Raw genomic sequence first — 15,234 nt, forward strand, 5'->3', positions numbered from 1 at the left:
GAATTAATATAATTTGCGTATCATCATATTTGTATATAATAATATACTTAATGGTTAAAAAATTTCAAGTACTATTATGTAATATTTGATATTTATGTAAGCAACAGTATTGGTTATGTTTTGTAAAGACTCGTATTGCCGTATTGTCGTATCACAGCCACATGTATTGTGTTTTCTGATTTAGGTTCATTATTTAAGTTGATGAGTTAAAGCACGATTTCGTACTTGTTATTGATACTTTAATATTCAGTTTTTTTCAGGTCTAAATACACCATAATTTATAATAAACATATACATTATATGTTTAATATTTCTATACTTAAACAACACAATTACATTTTTATAGAAACATTCTTGAGCCTGTGTACATTTAAAAAAGTATTATTATTTAATTTAATTTTTAGATTGATTATTGTATATATTTTTTTCAAGTAAAAATTTTTTTATGTAGTTTGTCATTAACCTCAGAAAAAAACTGTGGGTCAGCCGACCTCCCAATTCCCCCCCCCCCCTGGGTCCGCCCCAGTGTACACTTGAATATATTTTATGTTCGGTATTATGGTCATCTAGATCTAGACTTCTGATTAGAGGTCTTTAGTTTTTTTTTTTTAATTCGAGGGCTATTTAAAATTAAAAAAAAATAAAATTAAAGTTCTTAATGGGCTAAAATTATATTATGAACATCAAACACAAAACATTTTCAGCTAAAAAATGTACATTTAATTATGAATTATGATATAGGTAATAACTTGACACTTGTAACTTGTAACATACTCGTATGATAACGAGTATTTGCGATGATGATTTTGGGTACAAATTTTTGGATTATTCATCGTCTTTCAGAGTGCTGGTAAAAACTTATTCGCAGCTGTAGTTTGGAAACTTCTGATCTAGATTAAAGGCACAGGTAAAGCATGTTCATCTTTAATTATTTAATAGTTATTTGGTTAGGATACCTATATAACGTGCTTTAACTGAGCTGGTTAGCGATTTTATAGAGATTCTGGATTGAGTAATTAATAGTGCCGTGCACATACATGGATGAACACGTACTTATACGACAAAGTGGCGTTACTGGTAAGAAGTTATTATTACTAGTTTTTAAGCTTATGTCACAATTGTCGGTTAGTGAAATAAAACGTAGTTGTGTATACTGTCGTGTTAATGCGTAAATGCGTAATTTCATAACAATATAATGTAGAATAAATTAAACAGCTGAACTATTGAAGTGATAAAGCTATGCTGAATTATTTTATAAAATATAATATTGGTTGTATGTTGTATATTTACTCTAAAAAATGACATGGTCGATCCTCCTTCTAGTGTTCCGTATGTTATTTTTTCTTGCGACGATAATTCTGCTACATTTTGTATGGGTTTTTGTAACCGTTCAACTGTTCTTAATGCTGTCAAGTTAGCGGTGTAAGATGGTATTATTATGATTGTGAAGAACCACCAAATGCCTCCTAAAATTCTAGCAGATGTTGCCTAGAGCCAGAAAAACAAAAATATAATAAATCTACTGTTGAAAAACATTATAATTTTAATTTACTTTTGGAGTGATGCCTGCATCCTGTTTCAGTGAAACGCCGGCGACGAACCAAAAACAATTCGAAATGGTAAAACGGCTCTCCCGATAATTTTCTTCAGTATGCGGCCGCCATTCGTACGGAGAGAATCTGGCCAGAAAAAATAGCGTAAAACTTACTGCCATATAGGCGAGAAACATAAAGCTCCAGACACTGGTCGCTAAGGGATTTAAGAAAGCGAACAATTTGGATGGTTCATTACTTGGGACCTGCAATAAGAATAAAAAACAAACTGTTGTTTAAAGTTGTGGTTTTGTTGATTCTATTTTTATTTACAGGTCTTTGTTGTGTTATTTTTTTACCACTCATGTTCGGGTAATAGGAAAAGTAAATTAAGCGTAGTAATAAAACGCTCTAGAGAATCGCAAACTTTTTAGATTTTAAGTGATGATTGTAAAAGTTTGTTGTAGCTTGTTATTATTATTTTTTTTTTTTTTACCAAACTTTATGATGTATTCTTTACAATATAAATTAAATTAATTAAAACAGTCCTTATCGATGTATTAATTATATTCTTTACATTTTAATTGATTTATCAGTTACTTTTTTTTTAGAAGTCATATATTTTTTTTTTACTTATATTATATTGCTCACCTACCTTGAACAATATGCCTATTCCCATGTTCATAAATGGCTTAGTAAAGTCAACAACACTCTCACGAGCATAATTAATAGTCATCGAACCCATAGCTAAGTCTGCTTTCTGAAATATTAACACATTTTTTGATGGTGAATGTGTACAATATATAATCTAGTGATAATTACCTTGTCCATTAGTTCTCTAACAATACCATTCCATTGTTTAGTGACGGGATCGTAAGCTCCATATTTATTGTCAGGTACTAATGTAATTGCATAATGAAATCCAACTTGTGATGCTATTCTATGTAGTAAATCAATACAAAATCCTTCGTATTTTGAATTTCCCGTTAAGTTTTTGTCTTCTTTGATCATTACGTAAGGTTTTTCCTATATATGTGAAATGTTTCAACAGTCATTAGTTATTAATTAATTGATTCTATGAATTAGAATTCAACCCAATTATTAATTATTACTATAATACTTAATCAGTAAATCATATTATTAGATATATATAGTATATTTATTAAATCTTAGTAAAGTACGTGTAACTCACAATGAAGTATTGAAACTAATTTATTTTACGATGCTTATTTTATTACCTTAATTCAAGCTGTTGATTTGTGTACGTATTAAAAATTAATTGAAAAACTTTAAAAGTATACCAACTAGAGAAAATTATTGATTTGTGTAAATAATTACTATTATACAATTGTATAATAACTATTCTATTTATTAATTTAACAAGGCTCGTTTAAAAAGTTATTTCATAGTAAAGAATTTATGATTTAAATTTGTAAAACAATGTTTAAAAATCAATTTTAGTGCTAAACATGTTATGCCTGGTAATTGATCACTTTGGTATATTAACACATATTTTTATTACAATATATAATATATTATATACAATATAGTACCGTACTTTTTTTTTATCAAATTTTAAATTTTTAGTATTTATTTGTCACTTAAGAAAATTAAATATTAATACTTTGATTCTAAAATATATACGTAATTTTTACATTGGCAATTAATAAAATATATTTTATTTTTATTAATAATTTCTAAATAAACATGTAAAAATAAAATAGTAAAAAGTTGAACTTAATAATTTAACAATCTGATGAAAAACTTTTCATATCAAATTTTTATGTAAATTTTTTTAATCTGTCTAGTGTATTATTTCTAATTTGACAAACTATAATCCAACAAATTAAAACGATTTAATAAATTGATAGTATTACCTAAGTTTGTCAAAATTTATTTTTTTATTTTATTTTACAATTTTACTTAGTGATATAATAAATATAACTTAAAATTTAGTAAATTTTTAAATTTATGACGAATAAATAAAAAAAAGTGAATAAATTTAACTACCTATCCTGTTTTGGCTTTATGATTATTTGCGAAAATAAGTTACTAACAGTTAACATGGTTTTCAATTATTTGTATAACCGTATTTTACAGCATATCTGTAGATCCTAACCGTAAAGATATAACGGTTTTTCTTCTAATAATATTAGTTATTTAGTTGTTATTTATAAAATATTAATCTTATAGACTTCAAATTTATATAAAATATTTATAATACCAATTTAACATAGAATTATTTTCAAAATCTTTTGGCTTTATTGCTATTTATTATAGTGAAATTAAAAAGAACCAACTTTTTTAATTTTTTTTTTAAATTTTGTTGGCGTAATTTTTATTTTTCGTTTAAAAATCGTTACAATTTAATACAAATTTCCTCATAAGTGTTAAATATAATAAATATATAAATTAATTATACCAAAAGAACACGATTGAATAATTTTTTATAAACGTCTAAAATTAAAATTTTGACCGAAATTTTGGTTATTTAAACGAAAATTAATAATTTTTCATTAAACCTGTGTATTATTATAAAAATATAAATTGTAAAGATTTGTAATTTTCTATTATCGTGTGTATTATTATTTTTTCTATACAATCAAATTTTCAAAATATTTGGATTAATTTTATGCTTTTTATACTAAGCATAAATTTACATAGTTTTACGATAATATGTCGGTAATGACTTTTAAGCTTATAGCAATATTATCTGGTACAATATTATTGTAATAATTATAAAACTAGTTCAAAGTATCGTATTATTAATAGAGGAATAAATCACTAGTAGTAAGTACATAAATATATTATAAAATATCTTTAGAAGTAGAAACTGCTTGTATCCGTTCAGAATTGTTTTTGTGTGCAATATTCTATCATTTAATTCTAATTTAGCACTGTCGTAAGTAATATAATTGAACTCAAAGTTAAGGCACAATCGAAACTTACTATACAAAGTTTAGCTGAATGACCTTCTTGATTTTTGAATGTTTATTTATTATTTATTTTTTTTTTTTGAATTAGGTTTCAGCTGACTTTATTGTGTACGACCGTGGGTTAATACGTACTTATCGATTATCATGTGTTAACGGATGTGTTTGTATTAGGTTTTATGACGACGGCTGACTTTGATTTTGAAAGCGCTTTGATTTGTTGCGGCTTCTTTAACCGAATTCCATCGTCCAGTTCGTATATTATGTAACCATGTCCGTAAATAATATTATATAAATAAATGTACAACACACACGCGTTGCCCACGAATACAACACGCACCTTATAGTACGTTTTGATAATAGCACGATAAATTATTATTTTTCTTGTTTATTCGCGGGCTTCTAAAATACTTACATATATTATTATTATACCACGCAATAGCTATATTTTGCATTATTTATGATTTCTTCGGTTTTTTTTTTTTGTTTATACAATTTATATGTATAATTTACTGAGCGCGGGAGACACGCGTTCTACAGTATCCGCGAACACGTTAAATTATTAGCGTTATTCTTTTGGAGATATCTTACACGGTTATACTTTTATTTTTATACATTTTGTATAATATATACGTGTATATACTTAACTCGTATATTATACAAGTATGACCTTTGGAAGGCGTCGGTGTTATTTCTTCGGTCAAATTTAGGATTATATTTTATGTCATATCCCACCTTGTTGTTTAAAATGATTATATTTTCATTACGCAGACGCTGTTAAAGAGTTATTTGTCTACAATAATGATATTCTTCTTCGTTTCGTGCCATGTCATAACGGTTTAAATTGAAAAGCGTTTAATGATATCCTACGGCCATGACCAAACAGTTTTTATAAAATTGTTTTTAATAAAAACTGTTTTTCAAAAGGAACTCTAATTATTTTTGATAATTTATTTGGTTGTTGTTAGATCTTTTAATAATGTTTAAGTTTTTGAATTTTTGTGTGGCTTTAAAAATCAAAACAGACTCAACGAGTGATCAAGTTAAACACTTGGTTCATTTACTTTGTAGTACTGTACACTTAACACTGATTTGGTTGTAGGTATCATAATTGTACGCCGATTATTACATTAATGCCGGGTCGTATAAACAAATAACAATCACTAAACATTTAATGATTCAATTATAAGTTAATGGTCTATTAAATTTTAGTGAATCATTAAATAAATTAATGCAATGTTTATATAGCCTGGTGTAATAATTATATTATTTATTTGTGCCCTTCTAGAAAATTCTGATTCAAATCGAAGACTATTTTGTAAAAATATATTTTTTAATACGTATTACCAATTTTCATTTCCTTTGGGATATGACTTTTATGATATACTCGAATTTAAATGCATAAATCTTAATTCTATTGTTTTTTGTTAAAGCTATATATGTTTCTAGAGTATACATGGCTGCAGGCTGGTATGTGTATATTATATAATAATGGTTGCTGATTAGTTGTTTGGACACAAATACTTAAAAAAAAGATTGGCGATGTAAAGGTGCATTTTTTTCTTGGGGAATCGAATATATTATTTAGAAATATGTGATTTTTTTGGTGTTTTTTTTATTTAATTCGTAATGGGTTATAACTTTTTAGTTACAATATATTTTTACAAAATATTAAACTGTAAAATTGATTAATTTGAAAGTTTCACTCTATTCAGAAGTATTCCTGAGAGTGTTATTAATAATATTACTCGTTGTGAATATAATTGTTTTAGTTAAATGTGTAGATAATATAATATTTATGATATTATATACCTTTTTCATGAAAAATATCGGAAAAATAGAGTCACGTCAATAGAGTGGTTAAATAGCTAACGCAGGGGGAAGCCATGCAATCATCATTTTATTTTTGAATTAAAAAAGGCTTATACGTCTTGCGAGATAGCCGGACGATTTTTTCAATCAACGCTAGTATAAATGCCGACAAGATTAAAAGCACATTTAATGTGTGCCCCGATAGTATATTTAATACAATTTCTAAATTGTATGCTGTAGAATTACAAAAAATTATATTTTTCATTCTATAAAAATATACATATTATAATAATATGTTTAACGAATGAAGGAAAATTGAGTATATATAAATATTATATGGATCATTAAAAACCTCTTAGAGAAAATTTAAGTCTTTATAGAATTGATTTATATAGGTATCTAGAAATTAGTATTACGTTATACTGCTATTCAGTATTTCAGTGACTTTGCTTATGAATATTTTAATGTTTTTGTAATAATTTTGAGTGTCCTTATTTTTGTCATGATTTAGGTATCCATGGTTTGTAAACGGAAGCGGTTAATTAGGTCTAGTGTATTTATGTAGGTATTTAAAATATAAACGACGTTTTTTTGAAAATATTTGGTATAAAAAAAATATAAAAACAAGTAATTATTTATAAAAGAGTATTTATATGTGAAATTTTTGATTACATAACATGAAAGAACTGCAAGGCAATAAAAAGAAAGAGAAAACAGTATATGCTCCTATATTACAATTGTTTAAAATCAATTTTTTTCGATATATACGAATAAAGCTGTAAGCCACCACATAAAATATTTTACTTTATTGTTAAAAAAAAGAAATGTAATTCTTTCTAGTGGATAAATCAAAATTTGACAGTGCGCATTTATATTAATATCATATTATATGTATTTTTATCATATAAAATTTAACAATCATTATTTCATTAAAACCTGATATAGTAATTTTTGTTTTATTTACCCACCGAGCATTAAAATATGTGTATTATAAATGTCCAAAGAATGAAAATGTGTTTTATTACGTAATTAAAATATCTCATTTTATAGTTTTGATCGTTATTGCGTGAAAAATAGTAAACTATAGGAGTTGAAGTAATTTAAACACAGAATAATCTGCAGCAGTTGTTCTGCGAAGGATGATTTCCTCATAAAACGTATTGTCGACAGCGTAGTTCTTGTCAAGCACGAATGAGATTTAATACACATATAAATTGTTCTGTGGCGCCTACTTTTTTTTCTTATAAAACACGTAATTGGGCTGACGTTTTATCGAGATAATGGATTTTTTGTTTTCTCTAAATTACTCCGTCGATTTTATAAATATAAATTCTACTGTAATAACGGTCATGCATTTTTCATAAAGTATAAATGAAACAATACCGATGATGAAGTTTAATACTCATTTAAGTTTGTAATAATGAACCTTATATTACTGTATTTATAATGTAAACTTACAACTCTTGTGACCACAATCAGCGTTACGTTTGAGTTCTGGTGTCCGTAAAATACGGAATGTTTCGTGATGTTGATGCCATTCGATGGTGTCCAAAAGCCGACTTTATTCACTTTTTCCTGATGTAATTTTAGTAAGTCTAGCTTGATATCCGATCGCCTCCCCTCGTCAAAGTGAATTTTGCCGGTCAGGCCTTCAATGTTCACCTGTGTCGTGGAAAAAAAAATAAATGATAAAAAAAAAACCGTTATACTGTTTGTAATAACTGTATCATAATTAAATACTAACCGCATTAAGTCGATTGTACAGAAATGTACCGTTCGTCCAACGATCCGATAACTTACACGAAACGTTTGATGACTGAATAGAATTTGAAGATCCGTCCAGTGATCCGATACTGTGAGCAAACACGTTAACCGCATCATACATCAATGCAGGTTCGGCCTGTGATATAATACAAAACGATCGATTGATTGCATTATTTTCATCCATGAATGGTATTGTAAATGGGTAAAAATATGATTTCTGCTGCATCGTTATAACATAACGATTGAGGAACTAGAGTTGTTTCATTTTAATACGAGATTGAATTTTTCGTTATAAATTTATATTAATGACTATAAAAATATAAAATTATAAATAATGTACAATTAATTAATGGTACGTTATATTAAAAAAAAAAAAAAAAAAAAAAAAATAGGAAATATATGGTTTAAAATTAAATTAATCAATATTACTATATGAGTTTACGAATAATGTTAACATTATAAAGCTATGTTGTCATTAATCAGTATACAATTATTAAATTATCCTCGTTGAATAGATCATAATTTTATCTTATAGATAGTTGTTATGTAAAATAGACTTGTATAAAACTGTTTTTAACAAAATCTTAAATCAGTCTATATAATTGAAGTGAAGTGATGGTGGTACTTGGGAATATTTGTAAAGAATTTAATCGTTCGTCTAAATCTCAAATCACAACTTTAAATTAATGTACATTTTTTTTATTATTTTTTGCGAGTACCTACTTCAAACACTGTAAGTGTAATTTTTGGATAAAACATAACAACTGACTGAAATAACAAGCGCCCTCTGTTAAAATAATAGCCCCTAAATACATCATTATATACAATTTTATCTTATATAACAATTAACAATAATAAAAAAATTTGACTATCGAGTGTCATCGATGATAGAGTAGTAAATGATAATAGTAATTATTAATTACCCTGATGATTCCACTTTTGTGCAACATGTTTTGCCCGACCCTTTGAAATCTTGCCATTTCTTGCAAGACGTTGATCACGCGGTGGTTTTCGTCATCTACTATTCTGAACGATGTTATGTTCACGGAGTTGTATTTGAAGTCTTCTAGATCAAATGTTTCTAGGTCCTGAAATAAAACATAAATTGGTACATTAGATCAAGCCCACTGCGACGACAATTTCGGTCGTGTTTGGTTTGGTAATATTATTTATTTTATATACTCACAAATGTAGTGAAAAGAAAATGATAACGGAAGTCGTTCATCTGTAGTTGAAGTATCTGAAAATTATAAAAAGGATAGCGAATTTAGTATTTCGGTCAGTAAACAGTGTACAATAACACCTGAAGCGTAGATTATTTTCTTATCGCTCGAATCGATTCGTCTATAAGATGATTTCGCGAATTTTATATTTTTTTTGGCGTACGCCATGTCACGACCGTAGACATTTTGTATCATTGATAGTGAACTTTTATTGCGAATAGTAGTTGTGAGCATTGTGTTTTGTTTTATAGATTTTATGATTGAAATCTGATGACGAGAACTGTATAAAACTTTATTCTGATAAACTGTATTCTAGGATTTTAGTGAAAATAAAACTATTTTTCTTAAAATATTTTTGTTTATATTTTTAAATAGTTTTAAGACTAAATTCTTGGCTATTCAATTACAAGATTGCGTATAAACAAAAAGCTTTGTGAATTACGACTATACATTATTTTGGTCTATGTTATATTGTATGTGTTAATTTATAAAATGCATAATAATTTATTTTAGATACTTTCAATAAAAGTTAAAAAGTATGCTTTTAAGTCGACCGTAATGTTAAAAAAGAGGTTAAAATAGTTTATAAAAATAATGATTTATTTGTTCAGATTTCAAAATATGTGTTGAATGAAGTAATAAATATTATAAAATATATTATTATATTACAATTTATATTTAAATTTAAATTTATCTGTATCTTCATAGTTGTAAGTAGTACTTGAATTCTAATTTAAATTCATATAAAAAAAAGTCGTGTATGTGTATTTTTAATATTTTTATACAAATATAAGAATAACTTTTTTGGTTGCTAGTGTTAAATTTTCAAAAATTTTTATCGATACTTGTAGAAAAAAAAATCAAATAAATTGAAAATGTTTTATGTCCATAAATAATTCGAAAAGAGTTAAAAATATTATCGTATAATAAAAATGATAATATAAACATTTAATGAAAATTGCAATTATCTATTGTTATTTTTCTTCTGAAATATAATAAAATATCAAAAGCTGTTTGAAGAGATACAATTTTTTTACGCGTGGATAATAAATTTCTTAAATATCTTTACTTGAAATACTCATAAAAAAATGAATTTGGCTTCCTAGAACATTTTTTTTTTTTATACACAGGTTTAATAACTAAAAAAGAATCTCGTATTTATTATATTTTTAAACTTAAGATATAAAAACAACAATTTATAATAAAATAAATGAATAAATAAATGAATAAAATTTATAAATTTTATAAATTTTTGTATTTTTAAATACTTATAAAAAATATTATGATCATAGATTTTGATATTTTTTAATTGATAAATGAATAACTTTTAGTTAATAACAAGAAGCTTTGTATTATATTTTCAAGCATTTCTGCCCAGTAAATAACTTTTAAAAGATATTTATAAAATAGACTAAAAAAGAAAAAAAGAAAAGTTTTAATATGTATAAATAGCTCGAAAATCGTCGAAATATTTCTATGATTATTTATTTATTTATTTTTTTTATTATTTATTTTATTGTCGAAAATTGGATTTTTGTAAAATTTTCTGTTTCTTCTTAATTTTTTGTTTGTTTTTCTCAATTATAAAAATGAATGCTAGAAATCTTTAAGTTTTCTCTTTCTTAAGTATAAACATTTTTGAAAACTCCCATTTTTGAAAATCGAAACATTTTATCGAAAACTTATCGTGTACTTATATACATACGTGCATATATAATTGCTAATACATTATGATAAAATCAATACATTCATCGCTTTGTTCCTAATCCAAAATTTCACATCATATGAGTTAGGTAAAAGTATAATAATAATAATTGGTAAATTTAACGCCGGTTAAAATGATTCAATTATGGATATTTAAAGGTATTTTAGATAATGTTAAATATAATATGCGTGTTATGAAGTTTCGTTTAAATTATTCCTCACCAGTTAGATAACAGTTTGGTATTCACAAACGGATAAAATTATACTGGATAAAAGGGGTAAGACCATTCTGTGCTAATTGTACCTTTAGTATACGTATTGTACCCAGAAGATTTCTTTATTTTAATACAGGTAACGTATTATAGGTGTTATCAATGTGATTTGTTATAAATTACATATATATAATAAATATTTTAAAAATGACTAATATTTAATGAAAGTTTTACTAAGCCTTGAAAGCAGCTTTAAAGTTACCAAGTAGCATATTGTATATACTTCATTTAACGTTGACCTAATGAAATTACATCCAATTTATTACATTTTTTGAGTATTAATATAGCGATCGGTAGAAATGAAAAAATAAAATATGTTTATCAGCACTTGTCATGTTATTTCATACTTAGATATCTCTATAGAGTTGAACAATCGAATACATTATGTATTTTTCGTATTAAATCATAGTTTGAGAGACTAAATTATGGTGCAAGTATTTGTAAGTATTTAATTTTAATACTGAAGCTTTCCATTAAATTTTCATTTAAAAGAGTTAGATTATTTAAAAATATAAAAACAAAAATTAAAATTTTAATTGATATATACGTCTTATTCATTATAATATGTATCTTTATTGGCAAAATTGATGGATCCCATTATAATAATTCTCTGATTTTTTTTATTACATTAATATACAATTATAGATAATCAAACAATTAACATTTTAATTTTAAACATGTATTAAATAAAAACTTAATTCAACTTATGTTCCTTAATATAGTCATTAATATCACATATAAATGTTAAAACATTTTTAGTATAAATCTTTTTTTTATATTTATTTAATATTTTAAACAATTCTAAACACATAAAATTTAACTGTTAAATTATTGGGTAAAACAAAACAAGAGATACCATAGAAAGGTAGAATAAATTATTAAAGGATGCAATACAAATTTTTAATAACGAATTATATTTTTTCGACGTAGAAATCCTGATAAAGATTTTCGGGACGTCTTTTGATCTGAATAGTCCAGAGTTTAGATTTAACACATAGTTATTAACTATCAAAAGGGAATGAGGAGCTAAAATTAACTAAATTGGTACATATATATATATATTACAAATATTTCTTTGTTAATTCTAATGTTATAATAACAATGAATAATCAATAAAAAAACGTCATGACTTATTTTTTATATTTTAATCATTCTTCTCAAAATCTAAAATTTACTTTAAAAGGTTTCATCAGCATCTAGTTGAGAAGTATATATTATAGCTATATAAATATAGGTACTATTATTACATTTAATAAAATTAGGTACTCTTTTTTACTGCTTAAATTATTTACTGTATTTAATGATGAATAACTTACTGTGGTATAGTGGAATCTTATAACACTATTTGAAATTATTAATGCATATAAAATAATATAGTTTTATTTAAGTTTATACATAACACATAAATCAAAAGATGCATTAATGTTTATAATAACCGGAAAAAAAATATTGAAAATTATTGACAGTTTTCAGTATTCCCAGGAATTTATGTTCCTATTGTTATTGTAATTTCCTGTAAGAAATATTATAGTTCGCTAAAATTTCTAAGAGTGTTAATCATAGTTGCGACATTTGAAACGATGTGTGAATGTACTAAAATAGTATAATGGTATATTATTAAATTAATAATATCTTACGCTATTTTTACCTTATTTGTATTTTTTATCTAATTAATTTTTTTGAAATATGATTTATGTAAAATTTTAAAAGTTCAATAGTGAGTTTCGATTTAGTTTCATTTTGATAAATAGTAATAATATCCTTTACTTATTATTACTTAAATTTAAGAGCTAATATTTAAACTAAAATCATGTAAGGAATAAAAATATAAGCTATTTGAAAAAGTCTTTGTGTTTTAAAATCAAGGTATTTTGTGTAGGTGGTTAATTTGGATTTATTGATTTTTTCAGTAAATATTCGATTTGAGATAAACAGAAAATAAATTGAATGTTTGTAGTAAAAAGTGATTTTATACAAGTTTCCATATTTCAAAGGGCTTAGTTTTTAAGTTTTTTTTTTTTTTTTTTTTTTTGTCAAAAACAGTGATTTTTTTCAAATTGCAGATGACAGACTATAATCATGATTATTTTATATACTTGAGTACCATTCTGATTTTATATTTTAACTGTACGTTATTTTTCTTATATTTTTTGTTATTTTGTAAGTTATATTAAATATTTAGTTGACTAAAAAATTAAATGTAAGGTAATCGTAAATTATTCATATTAAATGATCAGCAAGAAAATATGAATAAATTATATGTCTATACTCTAAAAGAAATATTAATGTATTTTATTGAAATCTTCAAAACGTTGAGAGTGGGTATAGAAAATGATAATTTTAATAATAGCAATCAATTTGTCTTGATTCACCACAAAACTTTACATATAAATTTATTCTAAGTTAGTTAAAAAAAAAAGAAGAAAAATACCGATTTTTATGACTACATTTTACGAATGTTTTGGACCAATATTAAAGTTATTTGATTGAATAATTGTACAAAAACGAATTGTATACGTATAGTAGTGTATGAAAAATAGATGTACGAAGACGAACATGGCGAGACACTGTATGTTCACCACGATGTCTTGCGTCAGTAATATGTTGATGTAGACTAGGAGTCGGCAACCTTTTTGGTTTCTAGGGCCAGGTTATAATAAAAAAGTTAATAAAAAAAATTTTCACGGGCTATACACCTCATTTTATTTACATTTTACAATTTGAAGTTTAATTTAATTTATTTAAGAGTTTCATTACTGTTTGGTATTTATATTAATTTGACGTGGTATATATTAACAAAGTTAGGTTATCAACTAATATAATGTGATATTCCATATTTTATACCAATTATTAATTGTAATCGCGGCCCATATAAAATCTCTACATGGTCCGCAGGTTGCCGACCCCTGATGTAGACTATAATAGACATGTTTCATTTTAAAGTTATCCTTTGAAAATATTTTTCAAACATGGAGTTATCTAATTACTATCGGTAAAAATATTAAATTAAGTTCATGAATATTTATTTTATCTTTACATAAAAAATACGATTATAATGACCAGATATTTGCATGGTTTTGTGTTGCTCTGAAATTTATAATTGAATATTTTTTGTCCTCTTATTATTAATACATTTTACACTAATGGGATTTCGACCGGACGTACTCACCATGTTCTCTCCAATGAATAAATTATTAAACATCCATACCAGCTTAAATCTCAACAGGAAGTATTATCACCTGTACCTAATATCGAGAATTATTATTGCATTAAATTATGTTCATGTTTAATGTTATTATTTCGATAGTAACCGTCCGAAAAATAATGAAATTCTATTACGGATGTTTTAGTGTTTCATATACGAATAAAACCGATTTTCTCTCTTTAATTTTATCATCTCCTTAAAGTTGTTGGCTGATCATAATTATGGTTTTTAATTTATCAAACAAGAATGGTAAATGACATTCGGATAGCGAGCGTGGATTGTTGTAGTAGTCCAACGGAAACGATTTAGGAAACAGATTTACAGCATATGTCTGAAAGGTTTGTTGTAACCGACCAATTCTAGTGGTGTGCATATTTACGCAAAAACGTTTTAATGGGTGGGTATAGGGAAAAAATAAAACGTTTGCAGAACGACAGACGCCCTGAATAGTGAATTGTAATCTTATAAAATTAGTTCTGGCTGGATTTAGAATGCAATAATTCTCTGAAAATCTGATCCGGTGAAAAAAAATTAAATAGTCATCATGCAAACTAATAGTTTTAGTGTATTATCAACTATTACGCGAGTCTCCATACTACGTGTCTTTACTACTAATCTGTACGTAATATAATTTAGCGAATTTAGATTTATTGCGCACTCATAATGAACGATTTTATTAGTAAGTTAAGTGAACGAAAGTTTATTTACTTTATAGACACTTGCCTGTTTATATCAACAAACTATGTTTTGGAGAAGGTAAATATTTTAACAAAAATCTGTACAGCATAC

General features: G+C 25.4%; 1 protein-coding gene across 1 annotated transcript in view; it reads right to left on the bottom strand.

Moving 5' to 3' along the window:
* LOC112601842 (glutamate receptor ionotropic, kainate 2) overlaps positions 1-15,234 on the bottom strand; it is a gene marked incomplete at its 5' end in the record, with an annotated part of 167,246 nt that overhangs the window by 2,705 nt on the left and 149,307 nt on the right. The window contains 8 exon segments of the mRNA XM_025349659.1: positions 1,291-1,488; positions 1,553-1,798; positions 2,188-2,292; positions 2,355-2,558; positions 7,736-7,939; positions 8,022-8,177; positions 8,965-9,129; positions 9,228-9,281. Coding sequence (XP_025205444.1) covers positions 1,291-1,488; positions 1,553-1,798; positions 2,188-2,292; positions 2,355-2,558; positions 7,736-7,939; positions 8,022-8,177; positions 8,965-9,129; positions 9,228-9,281 — 1,332 coding nt within the window.

This window comes from Melanaphis sacchari, unplaced genomic scaffold, assembly GCF_002803265.2.
Source record: "Melanaphis sacchari strain LSU unplaced genomic scaffold, SCAv2.0 Contig7_pilon_pilon, whole genome shotgun sequence".
In the NCBI taxonomy this organism is placed as follows: domain Eukaryota; kingdom Metazoa; phylum Arthropoda; class Insecta; order Hemiptera; family Aphididae; genus Melanaphis; species Melanaphis sacchari.